The sequence below is a fragment of the Erythranthe guttata genome, chromosome 8, assembly GCF_056151865.1.
Source record: "Erythranthe guttata isolate IM_541 chromosome 8, IM_541, whole genome shotgun sequence".
NCBI lineage: Eukaryota > Viridiplantae > Streptophyta > Magnoliopsida > Lamiales > Phrymaceae > Erythranthe > Erythranthe guttata.
Window position 1 is genome coordinate 8,988,198 of NC_142540.1, and position 25,883 is coordinate 9,014,080.

The 25,883-nt window shown below is 37.0% G+C and overlaps 2 protein-coding genes and 1 long non-coding RNA gene across 4 annotated transcripts; 1 reads left to right on the top strand and 2 right to left on the bottom strand.

Annotated features, from left to right (window-relative positions):
* Window positions 1-230: 230 nt before the first annotated feature.
* LOC148768469 (uncharacterized) lies at window positions 231-7,578 on the bottom strand. The gene is made up of 2 exons (XR_016033112.1): window positions 7,385-7,578; window positions 231-308 (listed from the first exon to the last, which is right to left on the bottom strand). It is a non-coding gene; the product is annotated as an uncharacterized LOC148768469 (long non-coding RNA).
* Window positions 7,579-7,734: 156 nt separating this feature from the next.
* LOC105951108 (uncharacterized) lies at window positions 7,735-14,687 on the bottom strand. Of its 2 annotated transcripts, XM_012974499.2 has the most exons (17): window positions 14,183-14,687; window positions 13,391-13,495; window positions 13,244-13,310; window positions 12,943-13,127; window positions 12,524-12,784; window positions 11,723-11,806; window positions 11,574-11,621; window positions 11,422-11,483; window positions 10,567-10,624; window positions 10,038-10,218; window positions 9,274-9,392; window positions 8,975-9,055; window positions 8,829-8,903; window positions 8,602-8,656; window positions 8,452-8,503; window positions 8,177-8,333; window positions 7,735-8,081 (listed from the first exon to the last, which is right to left on the bottom strand). In XM_012974499.2, exons 1-17 carry the CDS (start codon window positions 14,609-14,611, stop codon window positions 7,878-7,880), a joined length of 2,223 nt encoding a protein of 740 aa, XP_012829953.2. In that variant the 5' UTR covers window positions 14,612-14,687; the 3' UTR covers window positions 7,735-7,877. The 2 variants fall into 2 exon arrangements, with proteins under 2 accessions (XP_012829953.2, XP_012829954.2); XM_012974500.2 differs by lacking the exon at window positions 8,829-8,903 and having other exon boundaries at window positions 14,183-14,674.
* Window positions 14,688-22,228: 7,541 nt separating this feature from the next.
* Window positions 22,229-23,090, top strand: LOC105951144 (uncharacterized). The gene has a single exon (XM_012974533.2). It carries the CDS (start codon window positions 22,332-22,334, stop codon window positions 22,917-22,919), a length of 588 nt encoding a protein of 195 aa, XP_012829987.2. The 5' UTR covers window positions 22,229-22,331; the 3' UTR covers window positions 22,920-23,090.
* Window positions 23,091-25,883: the final 2,793 nt, after the last annotated feature.

A 25,883-nucleotide genomic window follows, 5' to 3' on the forward strand; every position in this document is an offset into this window, starting at 1 on the left:
AAAAATGGAGAGAAACCTATTAATTTTGGAAGGAGTGTGAAAAAATGGGAGAAGAAGTTGGAAGTATTTTATTTACATCAACCCCAACCTCCCCACATGCCCAAATAAAGTCGCCCAGCTGGCCCCCACCAATGCTCAGAAATCATCTCTGACAGAGGTGATTTCTAAAGCAGAAATCGCCTCTCCAAGGAGTGCTGATACTCGTGACTTTTCTGCCTCCATCTCGACTGTTCTTCTTTGTTTCTGATAATTTCCAAATGTTTGATTTTTGTTGAGGGAAGCTGAATGATCCACACCCAAATTGAGCACTGTTGATGTAAACAATGATTTAGTTTAAGGGGGAACGAATGTAACGATATCAATCCAAGAAGAACAGTGCCGTTTTGGGGAGAGAAGAAACGATGGCGTTTTAAGAAAAGCGCCCTTCTACTTAAAGAGTTGTTTCACGCTTTTATCTATTTTTCGTATTCGGGTGAACGACACCGTTTTACTGGGTCCTTGCAAGTAATGGGCTATAAAGGGCAAGGTGGGTGGACGGGGCAGAAGAAGGAATTTCAGAATCTAGTTTGTAGTTAGGTTAGTGTAGCTCGTCTTTTAGCCTAATTTTCTCATTTTTTCTATCTTTTAATCTTGTAATCGAACACAATTTCTGAGCAATGGATTACTGTTATTATGAATCTAATTGGATTCATAACAAATGGTATCAGAGCAGTTCGATTCTCGGGCGGTTTCCCCGGTTCTTGGAAAAACAGTCGGATTTTAATGAGAAGGTGCGTGCTGATATTTCACAAATTCGATTGGAGACTTCGGAGCAAAACCACATCACTGCACGGATCCAAAGTATGGGAGGGTTAGTAGAGGCAGTAAGGGGAGACAAGGAAAAAGGTAATGGGGAAGATTCAGTCACAACTGAGCACAAGGTGTTCGATGAAATGACTGAACCAAAATCTGAGGCTATGAAGAGTGGTAGCTCATCAACCAATCCACTGATGATTCCAGAGCCTATCAAACCACCTAGTGAAACAGGAATTCCACCAAGCCCCTCAAGAAATATTGATCATATAAATGTGAAACTGGAATTTCCTAAATTTTATAGCCAATTTCCTAGAACTTAGTTAAGAAGGTGTAATAAGTATTTTGCAATGAATCCCATGGCCATGTGCGATCAAGTGAAGATGTTGGTTGCTTCTATGGAGTTGGAGGGAAGGGTGGATGACTCGTACATTAATTATATCCAAAGACTGCATTATGTGGAGTGGGAGGCCTTCTCTAATACATTTTTAGAAAGGCATTTAAAACAGGAGGAAATCAACTTAGTGGATGAATTTAGCAATCTCAATCCACATAATTCTAGGGAAGAAGTTCTGGTCAAAGAAGCCATGGAGATCGAAGATGCTAATATGTTGGATGAAATGACGAAGTTAAATTCCAAGGTCTTCACTAATGGAGAAGAGGGATACTTGGTTGCGGATATTGTTGGTTATAGTGAAGAAAACATTGTTGTTGATGAAGGATGGCTCAGTAAGGACGCTACTAATGACGAGTTAGTCAATAAGGAAACTCATGCTAGAGAGGATGCTGTTGCCGTTGAGAGATGGGAGTTGAGCGAAACTATTATTAAAGATGAGTTGCTGATGGAGGCTATTTTGATTGAGGGATGCCATATGTTCGAAGAAATGACCAAACCAAAAGTGGAACGCAATATGTTTGACGAAACTACAAAATCAAAATTGGAACCATCTGTCGGAGAAGAAATCAAAGGTTGTGCGGATGATAAATTTCAAGTGATTTGTTTGGAAATGGGTGAACTTGGCGGCAAGGTTTGGAATGTGTCGCTAACTAATTTTGAGTCTCATGAAGTTATATATTTGAAGAATCTTTTTCAAGCAAATATATTGAAGTGTGGGAAGCCATGGCGAATGCCACCGGAACCTCCACCGCTGCATTATCAAGAGAAATTCCATTACATATCTACATTCCTAGAGATAGGCTCTCTCTTTGCGGCACTTCTGTCCCGTCTCCAAATTCAACATCCGACAACAAATAATAAAAAAGACTACTTTATCTCTTTTCTGAACCGTTCACTGAACCTGAGGGAAGCCCCAAGGGTTCGCGTTTTGGAGACCGCTCTGTCACTCACGTACTTCATTGCTCCACAGGTTTTGAGAGTGGGCGGCCATATTTTGGGAAGAGATTGTGGCAGGGTTCTGGAGATGTGTGCAGATATTTTGATGAAATGTGATTGGCATAAACGTAACCTTCCTGCTTTACTTTTGCAAAACGCCATCAGAATGGCAATTCTTGCCCCCTGTTTTCAACATACATTGCCATCAATGTATGATCTCGATGTGAAGTTCAATGATTCTAGCTCTTCTACTCTAGCGAACTTAGTTGGCCAGTCGACCGATGAATTCACAGTTAAGAATGGCGAAATACCTTTATGGTTGTTGTTATGGCATTTAAATCCGATGAAGTTGAAGCAAGATTTATCAGAAATTTTGCAAGAAATCATCAAAAGTTCATTCCTTTGTTTAAGCGTGGAAATAATGTACAATATGATAGAGCGGAGGTTTGGTACTTCACTCTTTTATAAAGTAGTACCCAACTCGTTTGTGGTTGTAGAAAATATCGATGACCAATCGTTGGAGAACAGCAAACAAGCATATTGGGTACCTGACTTAGTGAAGGAAAAACGCTTTTACGATGCACTTGAGAATGCCAAAAACTGGACTATCATTCGAATAAGGTTTTGGGATACCCCACTTGTATCGTGGATTAGTAAGAGTGGAAAGGAGATTGTGGTCATGGATTCTACTGGAAAACTCGAGACACTTCCTCCTGCCAAAGTTACTAACTTAAAAATTAACGCAGTTAATAATATTACTATTGGTTTTCTGGAAACTGGTGTATCTTTACAGATAGAAGATGAGCTGTATTCCTGGTTTGGAGACCAAATTTATGGATGGCCGTACACTTTCATTTCAGTCCCTAGGCCGTCTCCTAAACTTGATAGGCTCCCTCTTAGTGTTGTGTCTAATTCTCAGACGTACCTTTTTCAAAAGGTCAAGCAAGTTGACATAAGCATGAGGATGGAGAAAGTATGTGTTCAAGAAGGTGTTGACTTTGACCTGGATGCTCTAAATGTTGTGGTGGCCCAGTCGGATGGTCCACTTCGCGATGTAGAAATGATGATTGGTCGACTATGTTTGCTTGGGAAAAATAACGGAGTTGTTTTTGACGATGAACTGCTTGATTTATTGCATCTAGCGTTGTCATTTGATGTTTTGAATACAATTAAACAGGTGAGAGAGCTATTGAGATCAATGATATATCCTATGCAACTTAAAGCACAATTGGCAAGTCTCGTTGTTAATTTTGATTTTAATGGTGATCTATTACTGGGATGTGTAGGTGAAGCTCAAAATTTAAATGGAGGTGAGTGGGTTTCTGCAAAGAAAGATTGTCATCATTATTCTTCTTCAGATAGCAATAAGAGGATTCCTATTGTGTTTTTCAATGAGGAAGAATGTCAATTATGGAATAGATTGGTTATTGATTTCAACACTCATGGCATCTATTTATCAAAGTTACCACGTCCTCCACCAGAACCACCACCTGAGGCATGTAGATAAAAGAAGCCTTGAGGACAAGGCTCTCATAAGGGGGAACGAATGTAACGATATCAATCCAAGAAGAACAGTGCCGTTTTGGGGAGAGAAGAAACGATGGCGTTTTAAGAAAAGCGCCCTTCTACTTAAAGAGTTGTTTCACGCTTTTATCTATTTTTCGTATTCGGGTGAACGACACCGTTTTACTGGGTCCTTGCAAGTAATGGGCTATAAAGGGCAAGGTGGGTGGACGGGGCAGAAGAAGGAATTTCAGAATCTAGTTTGTAGTTAGGTTAGTGTAGCTCGTCTTTTAGCCTAATTTTCTCATTTTTCCTATCTTTTAATCTTGTAATCGAACACAATTTCTGAGCAATGGATTACTGTTATTATGAATCTAATTGGATTCATAACAAATGGTATCAGAGCAGTTCGATTCTCGGGCGGTTTCCCCGGTTCTTGGAAAAACAGTCGGATTTTAATGAGAAGGTGCGTGCTGATATTTCACAAATTCGATTGGAGACTTCGGAGCAAAACCACATCACTGCACGGATCCAAAGTATGGGAGGGTTAGTAGAGGCAGTAAGGGGAGACAAGGAAAAAGGTAATGGGGAAGATTCAGTCACAACTGAGCACAAGGTGTTCGATGAAATGACTGAACCAAAATCTGAGGCTATGAAGAGTGGTAGCTCATCAACCAATCCACTGATGATTCCAGAGCCTATCAAACCACCTAGTGAAACAGGAATTCCACCAAGCCCCTCAAGAAATATTGATCATATAAATGTGAAACTGGAATTTCCTAAATTTTATAGCCAATTTCCTAGAACTTAGTTAAGAAGGTGTAATAAGTATTTTGCAATGAATCCCATGGCCATGTGCGATCAAGTGAAGATGTTGGTTGCTTCTATGGAGTTGGAGGGAAGGGTGGATGACTCGTACATTAATTATATCCAAAGACTGCATTATGTGGAGTGGGAGGCCTTCTCTAATACATTTTTAGAAAGGCATTTAAAACAGGAGGAAATCAACTTAGTGGATGAATTTAGCAATCTCAATCCACATAATTCTAGGGAAGAAGTTCTGGTCAAAGAAGCCATGGAGATCGAAGATGCTAATATGTTGGATGAAATGACGAAGTTAAATTCCAAGGTCTTCACTAATGGAGAAGAGGGATACTTGGTTGCGGATATTGTTGGTTATAGTGAAGAAAACATTGTTGTTGATGAAGGATGGCTCAGTAAGGACGCTACTAATGACGAGTTAGTCAATAAGGAAACTCATGCTAGAGAGGATGCTGTTGCCGTTGAGAGATGGGAGTTGAGCGAAACTATTATTAAAGATGAGTTGCTGATGGAGGCTATTTTGATTGAGGGATGCCATATGTTCGAAGAAATGACCAAACCAAAAGTGGAACGCAATATGTTTGACGAAACTACAAAATCAAAATTGGAACCCTCTGTCGGAGAAGAAATCAAAGGTTGTGCGGATGATAAATTTCAAGTGATTTGTTTGGAAATGGGTGAACTTGGCGGCAAGGTTTGGAATGTGTCGCTAACTAATTTTGAGTCTCATGAAGTTATATATTTGAAGAATCTTTTTCAAGCAAATATATTGAAGTGTGGGAAGCCATGGCGAATGCCACCGGAACCTCCACCGCTGCATTATCAAGAGAAATTCCATTACATATCTACATTCCTAGAGATAGGCTCTCTCTTTGCGGCACTTCTGTCCCGTCTCCAAATTCAACATCCGACAACAAATAATAAAAAAGACTACTTTATCTCTTTTCTGAACCGTTCACTGAACCTGAGGGAAGCCCCAAGGGTTCGCGTTTTGGAGACCGCTCTGTCACTCACGTACTTCATTGCTCCACAGGTTTTGAGAGTGGGCGGCCATATTTTGGGAAGAGATTGTGGCAGGGTTCTGGAGATGTGTGCAGATATTTTGATGAAATGTGATTGGCATAAACGTAACCTTCCTGCTTTACTTTTGCAAAACGCCATCAGAATGGCAATTCTTGCCCCCTGTTTTCAACATACATTGCCATCAATGTATGATCTCGATGTGAAGTTCAATGATTCTAGCTCTTCTACTCTAGCGAACTTAGTTGGCCAGTCGACCGATGAATTCACAGTTAAGAATGGCGAAATACCTTTATGGTTGTTGTTATGGCATTTAAATCCGATGAAGTTGAAGCAAGATTTATCAGAAATTTTGCAAGAAATCATCAAAAGTTCATTCCTTTGTTTAAGCGTGGAAATAATGTACAATATGATAGAGCGGAGGTTTGGTACTTCACTCTTTTATAAAGTAGTACCCAACTCGTTTGTGGTTGTAGAAAATATCGATGACCAATCGTTGGAGAACAGCAAACAAGCATATTGGGTACCTGACTTAGTGAAGGAAAAACGCTTTTACGATGCACTTGAGAATGCCAAAAACTGGACTATCATTCGAATAAGGTTTTGGGATACCCCACTTGTATCGTGGATTAGTAAGAGTGGAAAGGAGATTGTGGTCATGGATTCTACTGGAAAACTCGAGACACTTCCTCCTGCCAAAGTTACTAACTTAAAAATTAACGCAGTTAATAATATTACTATTGGTTTTCTGGAAACTGGTGTATCTTTACAGATAGAAGATGAGCTGTATTCCTGGTTTGGAGACCAAATTTATGGATGGCCGTACACTTTCATTTCAGTCCCTAGGCCGTCTCCTAAACTTGATAGGCTCCCTCTTAGTGTTGTGTCTAATTCTCAGACGTACCTTTTTCAAAAGGTCAAGCAAGTTGACATAAGCATGAGGATGGAGAAAGTATGTGTTCAAGAAGGTGTTGACTTTGACCTGGATGCTCTAAATGTTGTGGTGGCCCAGTCGGATGGTCCACTTCGCGATGTAGAAATGATGATTGGTCGACTATGTTTGCTTGGGAAAAATAACGGAGTTGTTTTTGACGATGAACTGCTTGATTTATTGCATCTAGCGTTGTCATTTGATGTTTTGAATACAATTAAACAGGTGAGAGAGCTATTGAGATCAATGATATATCCTATGCAACTTAAAGCACAATTGGCAAGTCTCGTTGTTAATTTTGATTTTAATGGTGATCTATTACTGGGATGTGTAGGTGAAGCTCAAAATTTAAATGGAGGTGAGTGGGTTTCTGCAAAGAAAGATTGTCATCATTATTCTTCTTCAGATAGCAATAAGAGGATTCCTATTGTGTTTTTCAATGAGGAAGAATGTCAATTATGGAATAGATTGGTTATTGATTTCAACACTCATGGCATCTATTTATCAAAGTTACCACGTCCTCCACCAGAATCACCACCTGAGGCATGTAGATAAAAGAAGCCTTGAGGACAAGGCTCTCATAAGGGGGAACGAATGTAACGATATCAATCCAAGAAGAACAGTGCCGTTTTGGGGAGAGAAGAAACGATGGCGTTTTAAGAAAAGCGCCCTTCTACTTAAAGAGTTGTTTCACGCTTTTATCTATTTTTCGTATTCGGGTGAACGACACCGTTTTACTGGGTCCTTGCAAGTAATGGGCTATAAAGGGCAAGGTGGGTGGACGGGGCAGAAGAAGGAATTTCAGAATCTAGTTTGTAGTTAGGTTAGTGTAGCTCGTCTTTTAGCCTAATTTTCTCATTTTTCCTATCTTTTAATCTTGTAATCGAACACAATTTCTGAGCAATGGATTACTGTTATTATGAATCTAATTGGATTCATAACAGAAAAACAAGAAATTAAATTAATAGGTAATAAAATCTCACATCCTGGATTTCAGACAATTTTGGTGGTGCTGATGAAATCTTTGCCATGGTTGTTTTAGTGGGCTGTAAGTGTTTGAGTGATGGGCAGAAGAAGAAATAGTGTGATGGATGTTCATCACACACACACACACACTCACAAAGAGGAGAGAGAGAGAGAGAGAGAGAGAGAGAGAGAGAGAGAGAGAGAGAGAGAGAGAGAGAGGGGATTTCTCTCCAAATATCTGGGAAGAGGAGTGGTAGCAATTGATTGAAGTAGAATCATGATTATTTTTTTTCTTTTTCAATTTAATTTTTTTAAATGAAAAAAGTATAGTGTCAAAATTCAAGAAACTATAGTGTCAAAATTCAAATTTATTATATCAACAGTAATGCCTCTCATCAGATCACCAGATATTTACAATATCTGCTTACATTCGTAGTATAGTAACACTATTTAATAGCTATACAAAAAGAAGCACAAACCAGTCAGTCACTAATTACAATAAAACCATTATCAGGAGGGTAGTAGTAATGGTTTGATCAATTTTGAGTCATGTAACACATTATTGATCAAAGGACGCATGTTGTAATTATCCCGTAACGATCTTTCAAGTGCTTCACAAGCTTCTTCAAGTTCAACCGGAGCTTCCTTCTTCACTGCAAATATTATTTCGACGAAGCCATCATCCACGTACATGTGATACAAGTTGCTAAATACCTGTCAAATATCCACCAACTATCATCAAAACATAATGCAAAGAGAAGGAAAAAAAATAACCCGAAACAAAATGTTACTTCACGAGTTTTTCTCACCCTTTTCAATTTTGAATACACCGGTGCCCTCATACTAGTAAAGTAGTGCTTCGGGATCAACTTAAAGATGAATAAACCTTTGTCGGAAAGTGAGTCTTTTACGGTCAATAGAAAAGATTCCTCAACAAAGTCTGCCTCTGGACTGATTAAACCCGAACTGCACAATTTAAAAAAAAAACAAAAAAAAAATAGTACCTAGCAGGTGAAAAAAAAATGATACCAAAATAAATAAATAAAAATGATTTTTTTTTTTTTTTTATTAAAAGCTACGTTACCTCGAGTCTGATGAATCCACATCGATTATGAGTAAATCAACTTTGCTTCCATCTGCATGAACTACGGTTAAGTACTTGCTGCTAAGCATGCTGTTTTAACCTTTTTATATTACTACAATACACAACTAGTTGTTGCTACTTTATACCTACCTGCCTCAGAATTTGCTCTCTCTCTGACAAACTTAATTGCATCAGTAATATGTACCTGAACATGAGAAGGAGAGTAGCAAAAGTATGAGCAATTTTTGGCAGTTTAAGTCAGAATTAATGTAAGCATCTTCGAACATTTGTATGTTACAGCTAAATGAAATGTGGATGCTAGAACCAACAGCCTTTCACAACCTTAAACAAGAAAACGTTAGAAAATAGAATACCACCTTCAACCTTTCATCTTCTGTAAAACCAAAATAATTTCTAGCAACATTCAGAACCGCAGGATCTAACTCGACGACCTTGCAAATTAAGAAGAATATACATAAGGATTGAAAAAATGGTAAATTAGCAGCCAGAATTTTCGTTATACCTCAATCTTTAGAGAAGGTAGGCGATTTCTCATAAACATAGGAAGTATTCCTGGTCCAAGACCAATGATCACTGTTTTGACCTGAAAAAAGTGGGAATATTTTAGTTCATTTCCATTACACGACCAGCTGTATGAACAGTGAATAATAATATAGTAATATGTAGATACTATATTAATTAGTAAATAAATTAGTCATCAATGTTAATAGCAACTTAAGTCACTTATGCAGGTTTTTTGCCTCTATTTGGAGAATCATTTAAGCAAAAAAGAGATGAGGAAGTAATTCGTAGATGGCTCACCAAACCACCAGCTTTGGTAGTTCTTTTTGAATGTGTAGAAAACAACAGTAGTCCAGCAATAACCCCCTTGTGGAATCCAGTTGTCAAAATTTTGTGTTCAACTTTAACACCACTTGATGCTGCCCCGGATTAAAAAGACGATTAACGAAGGTGAATAAATATTGCTACTTGTATTCCTCAGCGGTAGATAACAGTAAGTTTAAAAGGCTTTTAAGGTAGCTTGGGAAAAAAAGAGATTGACTTAGAGGTGGCTAGTAAAAGCTGCTTGCGTGTCAATTTTCGCAATGAAGATAGTTTCACTGAGCCTTAGGTACATGTCCTACAATTATTGCCACTGGAACCTAAATATAAATTGACAGACCACGTTCTAGCAAAAGAACCTGAAGTCTACCAATCCTAGAAAGTATTATAACTGTGTGTGCGCAAATAAAGAATCGGAGGACAAAATTTGAATTTTCTTTCATCTTAGTATAATATGCAGATGAGAACATGACACACTGTGGTGAACAGAGTTTGAATTTTCTCAATGAAGATAGTCTCCTGCGGTTATTTTATTTCCCAATTCTATTAGCTCTGGATGAATTCTTAGAATTGGAACATGGCTAATATCTTGTACATGTATATCAGCTACATTAAGGAAAAAATTATTGAATGTATGCAGCAAAAAGTCATAATTTAAAATGTCTACAAAACCCAAATGTGGTAACTAAAGTGCATAAGAAAAAAAGAAAAAAAAAAAAAGCTGATAGATATCAGAAATTCACCGTGAGAATCAATCTTTTTTGGTTTTCCTTTCTTCTGTCTGAAAGCTTCTGTGGATAATGGAGCTTCAGAATGCATCAAACTCTCAGCTCTTTCAAAATAAAGGCGGCGGAATGTGATATCCTGAGATTGGTTATATCTCACGTCTTCGACAGAGATTTGACCAGTCGAGACAGATGAAACCTGGATGAACCAAAGTAGAGAGAGGAAAATGAGAGACGGAAATACATAAAGAGCAGTAGGTATGAAATATCTATTCCTAGAAACTTGCATTAGAAACATGCCACTGAATATAGAACCATGAAAGTGTGCTAAGAGAGCAAATAATCAATGTTGAGAATTGAAAAAAAATAGTATGTCAAAATATCCTTTAGAGGTAGTAATAATTATCAGTGAACACCAAAGTATTAGCACATCAATTTAAAAGCTGTATCCATATTCTGGAACAAACTTACTCTACACATGAAAAAGACAATTAATACAACTCCTATAGATCTCATAAGATGAGGCAAGAAATAGTAGTTCTTCAACCTGATGCACAATTGTATTCTGCTTAATCCCCTCAATCCTACCATCATCAGCCGTAAATCTGCAAGAGCTCCATTTGATAAACTCTATTAAGCCTTATAGGAGAACTTTGTAATGAAGATGCGAATACGTGTAAAATCATTCTGGCAATACCAATTATATAGCAAGGAAAAGCTACAATGCACTGAAACCATTGCAACAACTTTAATGCTCTCTCATTCCATCAATTTCTTGGTGCACCATAGGGTAAGTTCTATTTCAATGAAAATGAATATGACTTCTCTCACTATCCAAAGCATGAAGTATCAGTATGAAGGAACACCTACTCTTAGAAGTACTGCATATTTCTCTTGTAACTAGCAGAATATCACTCAATCTAAACAAAAATGCCATTAGTACGTGAACCATCAATTGTTTTCCCTCCCAGTCCTAGGTTTTAAACGATTCCTCGTCTGTTCTCACACAAGACTGGGAAAAATGGCATTTCTCATGCAATTCTTAGAAAGAATATAGTAACATAATTTTCTCGAAGAGGCCATCTTACTTGCAATCTCAAAACCCATTTATCCAAAACGTTTCACAAGTGTTCCCAAAACAGGGTGCATACCTTGGTATACTGAACAACCCATAAACATGTTATACCATTGAAGAAACAAAACCTTGTGCATAAAACACTTAAACTAAGACCACGAAAGATTTAAACTTTGCAAATAAGGAAGGGGGCAATTGGCGAGCTGATGAAATATAGTATCTAAACAAAATATACTACAAAAGTAGCATGGCTAATATGAAATCAAGAGCTAAAATCATTATCAAATGAGTTCTGTATTGGACAAGCGATGCTGATGGGATACTTACTCAGCATCAGTGTCATCATCTCCCACTTGGCGCAGTTCAGCGACAAAATAGCCGGTATCCTCCTGAAAAAGGAAAAAATAAAAAATTTAAGTATACATCAAGTATACAGCTCACAATTTGGATTACATATTGAAAATAAATTTCAATGTTACCCTTATATCGTCAGAGGAAATACCATAAAAACTGGAATCCAGTACAATCTAAAACCAATCAATAAAATGATGTGAGTGAAAAATGAAATATGAAGAGGCAGGTACAGGAAGAAAGTACACCAAATTTATAAATGACTGGAAATATTTACAATCAACAGTCGAGCAGCTTTGAAGCTTTGAAGAACGAGCCGTTGTTGGAATTCTGATGCGAGGATCTTCTGGGAAGCTTGAGACTGAATTGAAAACCTCAGTCACATAACAGTTGGACTGGAAACAAAATAAGTAGTGAAGTATGCCAATAGCAAGTGCACCACATGGTGAATGATTATCTCATATTTAATTTTAATCTCTAACAGATGTAATAATTTAAGAAGCAGTAACTCTAACACACTTCATCTGGTATAGACTACTTCTTAGTAAAGTTTTGTCTGTGGACTTTCTCATAAATGGACGATGGTGAGATTCAAATGAACATCTCATGCAAAATCTTAAACTTTAGAGACATGAGTTATTTAATGTTCAGTAACTCGAACATATATAGCACACATGCCTGACCCTATATTGAAAACTAAATGTAAAAACTAATAAATAGAAAGGCAACAGATTATTAAAAAGTCATGGAAGTTGAAGCTGGTTAATTTTGAAAATAAGGTATAAAGAGACAGACTCAATGCTGTCCAGGTTGGCAAAAGTTTAAACAGAAAAGTAACTGACAGGAAGAACACGATCTACGATAGACTAACTTAGCAATAAATAAGAAGGAGATAGAGCTTGGTTATGTAGCAAATAAACACCATAATCTCATATTAGATTAATATACTCGTTATGCACAACTTTTTAAGCAATTAAAGTATATCTATTTTCAGATTTTCCTGAACGGAAGAGCAATAGAATCTTAAACTGTAACTAAAACGACAAGTGAAGGGCTAAGGGGAGAAAAAAGAACTAACTTTCTGCAAGTATAATACGAGAAATTGTTTTGAGAAAGGTCCAGTCTCTGGAGGAGCATCAAGAAGGACACAAGTATAGAAGAAACGCGATGTTCCAGTTTCACCTAAAAAAAGCTTTATAACACGACCAGATTCAATCACTCCAATGTTTCCATTGACCCCTTGCTTCAGCTCTTCAAGTGAGTACCATTTATCTGTGCTCTTGGAGTACTCTTCGCGGATGGTATTTTCTCTGTTAAGTGCTTCAAGTAGCTCATCAACCTATAACGTCTCAAAAAGTAAATGTATTTCTCAAGATCCGTAGTAATCCAAATAAATGTTCAAATGAGCTAGGAAACAGTACTGGTATCAGATTGTTCGGAATCTTGACCAAAGTGCATGGTCTTAAAGGTCAAAAGAAAACGGTCGACTGCTCTCACCTGAATACCCTGAGTTTCTACAAAAGATACATCCATGAATGGTACTATCCTAGACACAACAGTTAAATAAGATTTCTCTGCGACCAACATAAAAGTCTGTTGTGTGGTGGTTCCAGGAGATGCTTCGTCAGAAATGGTATAAAGATTGATCTTCCACCCAAATCGGAACTTTGAAAAAAGTAGATCTGAGAGAGTCATATGATTGAAATAATTTAGTGCAGAGAGAAACGATATACTGAATAAAAATCCAACTACTCCTATCTTCACGTTCACCATAATAATTAATAACGTGAAACAGTACCTAGCACAAGAGGTTCTGCCAAGGTGAGACAAATATATCGGCCTCCAGCTTTTAACAGTCTTTTAACCTGTTGACAAGTCAAACTTTTGGACCATAACAAGTAACGATATCGAAATTGTGTCATTATCAAACAAGACTATCATAAACCTCCGATATATAAGATAATGGTCCTGATCTGGAGCCATGCTCGGAATCCATCAGAATATCCAATCCTCCCTTATCGACGATGGCATCAAAGATCCCACTTGGAAACTGAATCAATTACAAATCATTAGAAAAAGGAAATAGATAGAGAAAAGAGTTCCAAAAAATAGGATAAGAAATGAGTTCATGATGCTAAGAGTAATTGTTAACGACTAGCAAATAATTCATGAAATTAATAAAACAAGTGATAGCAGAACTAATTTAGTGGTTGATGAACAAGGTGGCAATTTCTTCAGAATCTATTCTTTAGTGGTTGATGAACAAGGTGGCAATTTCTTCATAATGTATTCCCGTTCTTGATTTTAGTAATTGACATAACCATGCCAAAAGAGTAGAGTGCGGGAAATTACAGGCTAATTGACTAAAAATGATTTGATTAATCATTTGAAACAGGCACTTTGGAGATGAACTAAATCCAAAAAACGGCACTGATATCCTAATAACCATATTTTCTTGCTCCTTCAAACCTGTCATTCTCTGACCCAAAATTGAATTCCCACATCATAAAACCATAATCTCAGTTTCCATAATTGAACAAATACACCAGCCCACTTTTTATTATACATATCGGCGATTTCCTAATTACAATCAACTGACAATTTTTACAATTAATTTGATTATTATGAAGTAAATCATTCGGTGCAATTGCAAGGGTTAGAAACTAGTGAATTTGTGTATAAGCCTTAAAAACCACATGGCCTAGGGTACTGAATATGAAGAAAAGGGAAAAATTACCGGAATATTAGTAATATCCATCACGCGCCACTTCATCTCCGGCCGTACTCTGATATTCCTCTTCATCATGGCCTCAATCACCACCTTCGAGAAATCCACATTCGTTATATCCGTAAACCCTTCATCGTAGAGATGCTCCGACAGCCTCGAGGCCCCGCACGCCGGCACCAAAATACTCACCTCCTCCGGCGGCGGCTGCAACAGCGGAAATGAGAAATGGTTTAGCTCCTCCGCCAGCTGAAACGAGAGAAGGTTTTTGAGTGAGGTCCGGAATTGGGGCCAGTCGGCGTACCACTCGCAGAAATCGTCGGTGCCTTTTGAGGTGAAGAAACTGTCCCAACTCTCCTGGTTGATGTAGTCTACGGCGGTCACCGGCAGCTCTTCTGCAATTCGGATGCAGCTCTCTTTCGCGGGGTTTTCCTCCGCCATTTTCACGCGTTCTAGGTGTTTCTGTGTGAAATGACGTTTTGTGAACAGTTGAATATAGAAATTGAATATATAATATATATATATATATATATATATATATATATATATATATATATATATATATATATATATATATATATATATATATATATATATATATATATATATATATATATAATATTTGAAGTTTAATATCCCGCCCAAACAAATCTAACAAACTACGGTTATAATCCAACTCCAGCGTAATGTTTTCCAATTACCCCTAGGTGTAAAGACTGTTATACCCTTCAATTATAAATTAAATTTGATAATAGCATTGATAGAGACAATATACAAACATTCTAATTGCAAGACCACAAACACACACACACACTCGTCACATTCTTAGGGCTCGTTTGCTTAATGCTATTGAACTCTGTTAGTTAAATATTAGTGGCCGGTAAGATGATTGACTGATAATATTCGTTTTTAGTCAAACACGTTATTACACTTAAAACCCGCAATAAATATTATTATTTGGTCAAATTAATTGCACCATTCCACTTAGGGGTGTAAATGAGTCGAATCGACTCGCGAGCTTTCGGAACTTGCTCAAAAAAAGCTTGTAGAGCTCGAAAAATCGATTGTGGAAGATCGATTGATAAGTCAGGTGAACATACGGAATCCTCCGATATTCTCTCTAGTTCTTTGAAAGTAAACCAATGTATTGGAAGGTGAAATGCAAACATAACAGTGAAAGAACACCTTGCGGTTGGTGGTTGCGAGGGTCGGAGATCACGAAGTATGGTGGAGAGATCACACTTGTGTTATGGGCAGAATGTTTACTAACCATCGTAATTTGGACATGAATTATATTTCTGCGACATTGGTTAAAACAGTTCGTGAAAAACCATATTGTCAAGTTTCGAGCCAAACAACTTATGTATACTGAATTAGGATTTGATATCTCATACCAGAAGGCGTGGTACAGTTTAACACGTTGCAGAGATAACATATATGGTACTTGGAAGAACTTAGTCGCGAAGTTGCCCAAGTATATGAAAGTATTGCAAATGATCGATCTCGGAACGATTGTGGAGTGGCAGAGTAAGACGATGAATTATCCAAGCCAGAAAGTGATCAAGTATGTCTTTTGGGCTTTCAAGCCATGTCTAGATGGATTCAACTTCTGTTGCAGAGTAATTAGTATGGATGGAACTCATCTGTACACAAAGTACAAACACAAGTTGTTGATTGCTACGTATTTGGATGCAAATCAACAAGTGTTGTCACTTGGATTTGCTATAGTGGATGAAGAAAATACGAGTGCATGGAGCAGGTTTTTCGCGATGCTAAACCAACATCTATTTTCGATTATCGCGGAGACTACTACGATATGTTTAATCTCTCATCGTGCACCTGAAAATTCTTGCTGTTGTTGAGACATTGCCTACCCGGTTTGTCCATCGTTTTTGTCTCCGATTTATTTGTTCAAATTTGAACTCCCATTTCAGAAGTGTCAGGTTGAAAGTATGTTGAAAGGCCGGATCAGTACATGTAACCACTAAATTTGATCGAGTCATGGATGTGATCATATCTGAAAATATTGAAGCATACAACTACTTGATTGGTATTGACACAGAGAAATGGAATTTAGTTCACGACGGATGCGGTCAGAATAAAACAAATATCTCAAAAGTAATTAACGGAGTTTTGAAAGGTGCTCGCAAGATGCCCCCAACAGTTATAGCTAATTATTGTTTTCACCATACCGTTGAGATGTTTCATATACATGTTGCGAAACATCTACTTATGCGAAGTAAAGGACAACGATGATCAAATTGTACTCATAATAAGTTCACAAAGTGAAAAAGGGAATCAGTGAAGCATATTACCTGGATGTTTAATCAACAACTCCAATCGGCTAAGGTAATACTAAGGGCTTGTATGATAGGAAGTGGAAACAACACACATTCAGTAAGCATAAGAAGGGAATGCACGTGTGGAAAGTGGCGTGATTTGGGATCCCGTGCTCTCATGTCCAACACGTGTGTCGTGATTATCATTTGGATGCTTCGGCTTTTGTGGAGAAGTATTATAGTGTTTCTCACTATTCATCTACATACAATGGAGTGTTTCGGCCTTTTGTAAGTGAAGCTTATTGGGAGGATGCATATTGTCAACTATTCCACGATACGACATTGCGTCACGCGACACGAGCTGGCAGAAGACGTTCTACTCGTTATACAAATGAAATGGATATACCGCAAACACATGCTAGACAACAAGCAAGTCGAAACGAAAATGTTTAGGCATTTCTTTGAGTTGGTCGTAATCGTATGTTTAATTATTGTAATAGATTGTGTAGTGATTGTGCCTATGTTTAATTATTTGGTAAACTTTGTGAGTTCATTAAGGTTATGTTTAACTATTTGTGAAACTTTGTGCGCGCATTTAGCGTATGTTTGATTACTGTAATAGATTGTGTGTCTATTAAGCCTAATATACTTATGACTAATATGTTTTTATAATATATGTTTATTGTATGTCTAATATATTTTTATAATTATTTTGTTAGATGGATGCACTGGTGAAGGAGGCATATGGCCCTCGCAATCATTGTTACGTCTACAAGGCCGGCATAAATCAAGTGATCTTGACGAGAAAAATATCGACGATGTTGTGCGTGTTAGACGTGCCGATAACGGCCTTTGGACCTTATTCCCGACGGGTGTGCATCCTCATCCATGAGTAATGAAATTGATATATACAATGGAATTTTATGGCGTATATCGGTGTAGACGCATGAATGTTGATTTTCACCTTATAACTCATTTGATCGAGAGATGGCGAGAAGAGACGCACACCTTTCATTTTCGTGTCGGTACAAATTATATATATTCTACAAATTATATATATTCTACAACTGCTTGGATCGACTATTGTGGGGCCTTATTAGGTTTTCGTCCTTAACCTAATGATCTTAGGGGAGAGAAGTTAAAGGTTTTGGCCCTTAGAGACTATTTGCTTGACAATTTTGTCAGTGATCATAGTTCAAATGTACATGTTGCTCAGTTTACTCGAGCATTGGCATTTATGCTACTTGGTGGGATTATGATTCCTGTTAGTACTGACAATGCTATACCTTTGATGTATCTGAAGCATTTTGAGGACCTCAATGCAACATTTTGAGGACCTCGATGCAGTTCGTTCTTATAGTTGGGGTAGTGCCACATTGACGGTACTGTATCATGAGCTATGCAAGCCGACAGTATGAAGAGACCGTAGGGATGTCGTTGGAGGTCAGATGAAGCTACTACAGTTGTGGGCATGGACGAGAATTCGCCATATAGCACCTATACCACAACCACTTAAAAGATTACGATCCAATTACGGTGCTTCAACTAAACGCGGGTGATGTATTTCTAGTGCCTCCATATGGTGCACAATATGACGATAATACTCTAACCATAACCAATTCAATATAATTTCAAATCTTGCAATTAAATCTCCACTTAATATATGCATTGTTTAAATACACGTACTTTTCGTAACACATTGCAGTTGGTTGCATCATTTGAGTTATGTTCACACTGCTAGTCATTCAGTTCGCATATATAGGACAACGCTTGACCAAATATTGCCAAACCAGGTTCGTAAATTTGCTAATATTGTTGATAATATTTTTGTACCATATTGTTGATAATATTGTTGATAATGTTGTTGATAATGTTGTTGATAATATTCGTAAATTTCATAATATTTTTTTACAGTTCATTTGGATTCCATGTAACACCAATGATATTGAGTACCAATAATTGGCTTCGGATTCAACGATTGTTTCACCATTACTTTGGTGTCCAGTTGTCCACTTATTTTTTATTCATGAGTGGAGATGCATCGTCCGGAAAGAGAATTACGACAGTTCGGAATGGTCCAACCAATTCCATCACTTCCTATAGATGTTTCTATTTCCAACCAATTACATGATTTGACTCGTCAAGGCCAATCGGGTCTGGACTAGAGCGAGTATTTGAGTACATATGTTGGTAAATGGCAAAAGATTTCAGACTGTCGGACCATTTCAACCGATCAATGGACCAGATAATAGGATGGTCATGAAGCATCGTATAGCACACTCATCCTTTTATATCACCGATTGACAATTTGACGAGCACTGATTTTCAGACTGGAGATCGGACGATTATGAATTTGGTGGTACGTAATCTTTTATTTCATTCATGCAATTACATACAATTACTCGATTTCTATAACTTATTTTATAATTTATTTCAAGCTATTTGACTAGCCTCCATGAGCACCAATGTACCAGAAATGCAGCCTATGATTAATATGCTCAACATGATCGAGATGCATTTTTACGAATGTCCATGATGGAGGAAGAAGGAGGGCTGACAACTGACTCAAAGGTCTACAAGAGAAAGGACCGATTTCCCTTACCGAGATTAAGATGTGGCACATCCTTCCACGTACCGAGATTATGCCGGTCCTTCCACATATCGAAATGAGGCCGGCCCTTCCACACTTCGAAATGAGCCTGGTACTTATCCCAATTCTACTGATGATGTTTATACTCCAACCACATTTTAAATGGATACACCAGCAACTCCATACCAGTCCGATATGAACATGTATTCAGGGACTGAATTCTTGGATCTCAATTTAGGATATTTACAAGGTGACGAGTCTACGCATGCATTTTAATGTTTCTCCCGTTCCCTATCACATCCCATCGCCTCAAAGTCATTCTAGCGAGAACTATGTTGCCAATGGTATTGAAGAGGATATTCCGCAAGAACCAGTGGGTAGAGTGCGTAGAAACAGGCGTCCGCCTAGATGTGGGACCAGTGGACATCTTGGACGTCATTGATGCATTTATTTTTAAGTATTTTGCATTTATGTGTTTTACATGGTTTGTAGTATTTGACATTTGTGTATTTGACATTTATGTATTTGATATATATGTATTCTTACATTTATGTGATATTTATTTAATTACAACTTTAAATGTTAAATAATCTTCATTTAGAAAAAAAGAAAAATAAATAAATATATATATATATATATATATATATATATATATATATATATATATATATATATATATATATATATATATAATTAACTCATTTAGAAAAAAAGAAAACAAAAAGAAAATAAAAATCACATGTCGCAGAGGCGATTTCTTCACTGTATGAGTGGTGATTTACACTACTTCTGTAAATCAAAATAAAACCACACAATTCTTGTAAGGCTGCGCCTATATGCAATACTCATTCCACTTGTGCAAGACCAAATTAAAGAAATATTCTAAAAGATTCTATTTTATTAAGATGGAATAACAAGTATGTCCATAAATTAAATTGGCTTTTTTTTCTTCTCATGTAAGACCAAATACAAATAATGAGAAAAAAAATAAAAATCGACACCAAGATGTCGAAAAACTATGCTACAAATCGACACTTAAGCGTCGAATTTCATAGGTAAAAATCGACATTGACATGTCGAATTTATAGCACAAATTCAAATGTCGAATTTTATACCTCAAAATCGACATCTAAATGTCGATTTTTACCTGTAAAATTCGACCTGTACATGTCGAATTCGTTTGCGCGGGATTTTTTTTGGAAAATCGATATTCTAGCTAAAAACCCATAAATGCATACATTCTTGGGTTCTTCCATCATAGAATCTTCTATTTTGATGTCTTCTGACTCCATACTTGCCATCTTTGTAAGATTTGTTGAGTTTTGATGATTTTGAATTTCTAGGTTTTGTGGGTTAATGGAGGAGGAAGGAGAAAGGTCTTGTGGGTTTTGGAAGATGGAGAAGATGAGAGTTGGTCTTGTGATAGTGTTTTTTGTGTTTTTGTGTTTTTGAATTTTTGGTCTTGCATATTTGGAATTTTTTTTTTTAATAAACAAGGGTATTATAGTATTTATACATTGAAAATTTTAATTTGGTCTTGCACAAGTGGAATTAGTCTTGCATATAGCCGCAGCCTTCTTGTAATTGATTTTCAGTGTTGCGCCATTGTTGTAAATAACCCCATGTATTACGATAAGGCCTCTCTTGGTTTGATAGATGGGATAGATAATTTTGTTATGATTATATGATATAGCACTGTTCATGATTATATAGTAAAAAAAAAATTGGGTTTGGTTTGTAGGATTTACCTAATAAGGATAACTATAATATGATGTTTGGTTGGCATGATTTGGACTGATAAGGTGTGAAATAACAGATTTGCCCTTAACAATAATTTATATATATATGACATTCTAATCGGTTTTCCTTTTCACAAACACTGATGTCAAGTTCCAAGGAGGGGAAACCATGTGTTCTTTAAAATTATTGAGAAATCAGCCGTTTGCAAATAATTTCGTTGTTTTGTAACTATTTGTAAAAAATATTTTAATTTAAAGGTAGAGGAGGAATGAAACCTTTAATTTATGAGCATTCTTCCAAATAATTGAGAACATATATTTATGCCAAAAAATGGACAAATTGCTTGTTTTAATTCTAAAAAATAAATAAATTTGACCACAAATTGAAAGAAAAATACAATTCAGACCACTAAAATACACAACACAAATCACACTCAAGAAATAAGACAATTCACCGACTTTTTTTGTTCTTGTACTTGGGCATATTCTCTACAGATTTTTTAAGAGTTGAATAAATTATGAGGAAAAAAATAGCCCTCAACAACACAATTGGCTAGTGTTTTCTCTCTCATCAATTGAAATGTTAGCATTTTTTCTTCTTCCTCAACATTCTGATCATCACCAGATCTACTCTTTTACCCATAGCCACTATGCAATGGTACTTACTTAAACACACACACACACACATAAACACTTTATATTTGGCCCTCTCCTCAATACGATTTGTCAAATTCGCTCATAACTTACCCGGGAAAATCTTTTTTTTTCATTATTTCTTAATTCAACAACAATGGCGGCGAAACCCCTATCAATTGCAATAACAAACCAACAACAACGGAAACAATTCTCCAGAAGCTACAACCCAAGAAGCAAATAAGAACAATGAATTGAAGATGTTTTTATGTTTTCCAATCGATGCGTTAAAGGAAGCAAAAATATTCTAACTCGAGTGTTTTCTGGTTAGCAAGGAAGTCGAGCATCTCCGCCAAATGTTTCGCCCCGTCGCTGGTCTCTCCACATCTGCTGCAGAACTAGGGCTAGCAATTTTTTTTAATAAGGAATTCTTCGTATTTATAATTATTATTGTTGTGAATAATTGCATACCTTAGGCTCTTTTGGTAATTTCGCACATCAATATTTTGGCTGATTACACAATCTCACCTCACGAGGTGGGATAATTTATCATTCATTTTCGTGATTTGATACTGGCCCATAATTTGTAACGGGCTTGTATCCTATATACCAAACGCCGGATTCGGGGTGATTATATTGTCTATCACCCCTTATCAAGCGAACCAAAAGAGGCCTAAGTATTTAAAGGGGCAATTGTTGCATGATCTATTCAGTATAGGGTGCAATCTGTAATTAACCCAAATATATGGGGTTTGGAATTAAATACATTTGTATTGTACTCGGTATCCAAGAAAAAAACGTTAAAAATCGATATTTAATTCGAAAAAAGTACCACCCCATTTAAAACCCCCTCATCAGTCTCTCTCTCTCTCTCTCTAGAATAGTAGCACTATCACCATCTCCACAGTTCGCATCCTCCAATGGCGGAGTACGACCGCCCCGCCACCAACAGCAGCCACCACCACCACCAACACCACCACAACATGATCCCAAAAGATGCAGCACTACAAGCACTGAACACAATAATCCAGCTCCACTTCGAGAAAACCCTGGAGAAAAAACGAGCTGTTGACCTCCAGAAAAAGGAGCTATGGAAGCTCTTCCATCTCTTCTTCCTGTTCTTGGCGTTGGTGTTTCTGGGTCAGGCCCAGTCAACTCGGCTGCAGTGCCGCCATTGCTGGATGCCCATTGGGCTTCTGTCCATGGCCCACCTCATCTTCTACGTTTCTGTGGCCCAGACCCTCCGCTGCATCAACGGCTTCAAGTATCAGCGCCGGTGCCACAAGTTGACCCTAGGGATGGCGACGGAGCGGCTGAGGCATCTCAAGATGCGGCTGAGCAGCGGCGGCGTTGTGGATGAGATGGGTGATGAGTTGGAGATACATTATCAGGAGCCACCTGAGAACTATTTCGGTAAGTTCAAGAGGAATTGGGCTCTGCATTTTGGTTTCTTGATCTTCATTTATGGCTTCATGGTTTCTTCCTCTGTTGTTCTTCTTTGTTTCTAGTTTCTAGCATCTAGTCTTTAGATTTACATCTGTTTAATTTCTTTTTTTATTTTTATTTTATTGTTTTCAATTTTTTGGTGGGCCTGTAATGGATCTTTTCTATTATGTGGTTGATTTTTTTAGTAGTGAGGGGCAAATTGATTCGGAAGAAAATTGAAATTCAATGGAAAATTTGAGTTGTTCCTTTGACCTTGTCGAATTCGAAACAACGAGGATTTTTTCTTTTTTTCCCGGAAAAAAAAAAAAAAAGAAACAAGCTACAATGTAGTAATTTAAACTTGGATATTTGGATTTTTGTAATTTGATGAAAGTCATTTGCGACATTTTTGCCCTCATTTGGCTTGAACCTACCTTCTTCTCGATCGAGGGATGACGAGAGTGTGTTGTTTCCACAATTTTGTTTTAGTTGGTAATATCCGGCCTGAAATATGTCCTGGTGGGGGTTTACTCAAATTAATCATCTTTTCGAACAATTTCACCCGTGGGCTTTCTCCTTCCCTCTCCAATTATTCATCCCTAATTCCCCTTCAAATCGAAGATAATTCGTTTTCCGGGGAAATATTTGAATTTCCCATTTATTTCGTATTTGGATCTTTCTAGGAACAGGTTCACCGGAGGAATCCCCTCTGATATTGCTTAAGCCTCATTTCTTGTGTACTTCAATTTGTTCAATAATCAAGAACTCCAATGGAAAATAACGACGAAAACATAGTGTCTGCCTAATCTTCGGAACTTGAATTTTCAAAGGAATCTTGCGGCATCTGGGGGAATATTCCTCTGTTCGAGCCCTGCAAATTGTGAGAAATTCCGACAAGCGTGTCTAATTATAAGCAATAACTTGACTGGCTCGATAACGGCAGAACGAGCGAACAATTTATATTTCTGTTAGTGTAGATTGATTACATTTCCTTGTCAAGAAAAAAGTGATGCCTTTTAGTTGGTCTAATTGCTGCTGGCTTTGTTGCTTTTTCACGATCACCGTTCATGGTACAACATGGAAATTGCTGCCCCGTTTACAGCAACAAGGGCAGTATAATATATGATGCTCAAAACATTGTTTGAAGAGCAAATACTGGTTTTGTTGTGGTTTTTCGTTGTGTTGCTGAAAAGATTTTCTAGCTGGGATTGGAATGGAGTTTTCACTCTAAATGAATCAACATATAAATCTTCAATTGACAGCGACCAGCCCACTACAACAGTATCACAGATTGATTCCAAACTAAAGATTGATGAATTTTTTATAAGGGAATTTTTTACAAGGGAATAAATTTGGGGAGACCCCCAAATTTGCTATTTGTCTTTGTATAGACTATAGATCAAACTTTATTTTTCCTATTTGATATAGCGCCTACTTTAATATCAAATAATAATCAATTATACCCTCAATCCAAACTGTCAAACCGTATATCCACGATCTAATCGCCGCCGCCGTTGCCCCTTTCTTTTCTCTCCACCACCGTCGTGCAACTTTAGTTTTCTCTCCACCACCGTCGTGCAACTTTTTTTTTTCAAGCGATTTCTTCCCAAGCAATGAAAATTAATTTTTATTGAAGTTATTTTTGCTATTTCTGTAGTTGTTTATTTTTTCTTTTTTAATTTTTTTTTATAATGCATTAGGTTAATTTCGTAGTGGGATTTCATTAATTTCCTAGAGGATTTCATTAATTTTGTAGTGGATTTTGATGAGATTGTAGTGGATTTCAAATTCTTGCTTTTGGGTGATGCTCGGGTAACTCTACTACTGTCAGCGGCTGCGTTTGTTGATGCTCTTTTTCATTCCATTTTTTGAAAATAAACAGAAAAATAGTTTTAGTTTTGTTAGAATTGTTAAGGGTAATAATATACGCAGGCCAAATTAAACATTCAGGCACTTTTTTACCATGATTTTTTACCTTTTTACCATAACTATTTACCTTTTGTACTATTCATGTGCACAAAATCGGATTTTTTTTTTTATTCATGTGGTCGTGTGAATTTACGCGAGCACTTGGCAAGTGCTCGTGTGAATTTACGCGAGCACTTGGCAAGAGCTCGCGTAAATTCACACGAGCACATTAACAATTTTTTTTTTTTTTTTTTTTTTTAATTCTAATTTTTTTTTTTAACCCACTCGTGTGATTTCACACGAACAGAGAAGGTATGCTCGTGTGAAATCACACGAGCAGAACGTCTCTGTTCGTGTGAAATCACACGAGCAATTAAAAAAAAAAAAATTAACTAGGCATGCTCGTGTGGATTTACACGAGCGCAGTGGATTCGCTCGTGTAAATTCACACGAGCAGGCCAAAATCCGATTTTTTTCGTTTTTTTTTTCGGATTCGTAATCTACATAACAAGAGGATCGTAAAAACGTAAAAATTACCTTCGATCTGTTGACGATTTGTACGGGCTTTGCGAAAGAAAATCGAAAGGTTGAGAGAGTTTTTGAGTTTTTTCACTTTTTGTTTTTTGAAAAATGGTAAAAAATGTGCCTGACTGTTTAATATGTGCCTGCACAAATCATTTCAGAATTGTTAAACCTGTTTTTGTTTCTCCTCGCAAATCACATTGAATTCTTTTTAGCATTGATGATTTGCTTATCTACACTTGTTAAAATTGACTACAAAAGTTTCATAGTGGATGACATTAATTTTGTAGTGGATTACGTTAATTTCATAGTGAATTTCCATAAGTTTATAGTGGACTTCGATGACTGTTTAGTCAGTTTTGATAAAATCATATTTATATGTAAATTGAAAAAATAAAATTTAAAAGGAAAACAAAAAAACAATTGAAATGGTTTGAGATTTTGAGAGATTTTTTGGAGAGTAGGCATGGAATTTAGGGGAGTTATATTTGGGGATATTAGGAGTGAAATTCTGATTTAGTTGTATCAAATTCTTTTTTCTTTTTTCGAATGAATAATCTGGGGATATTTGTTGAGGTATGCAAGTGAAGGGGGTCTCACTTGAGAATTTAAAATTG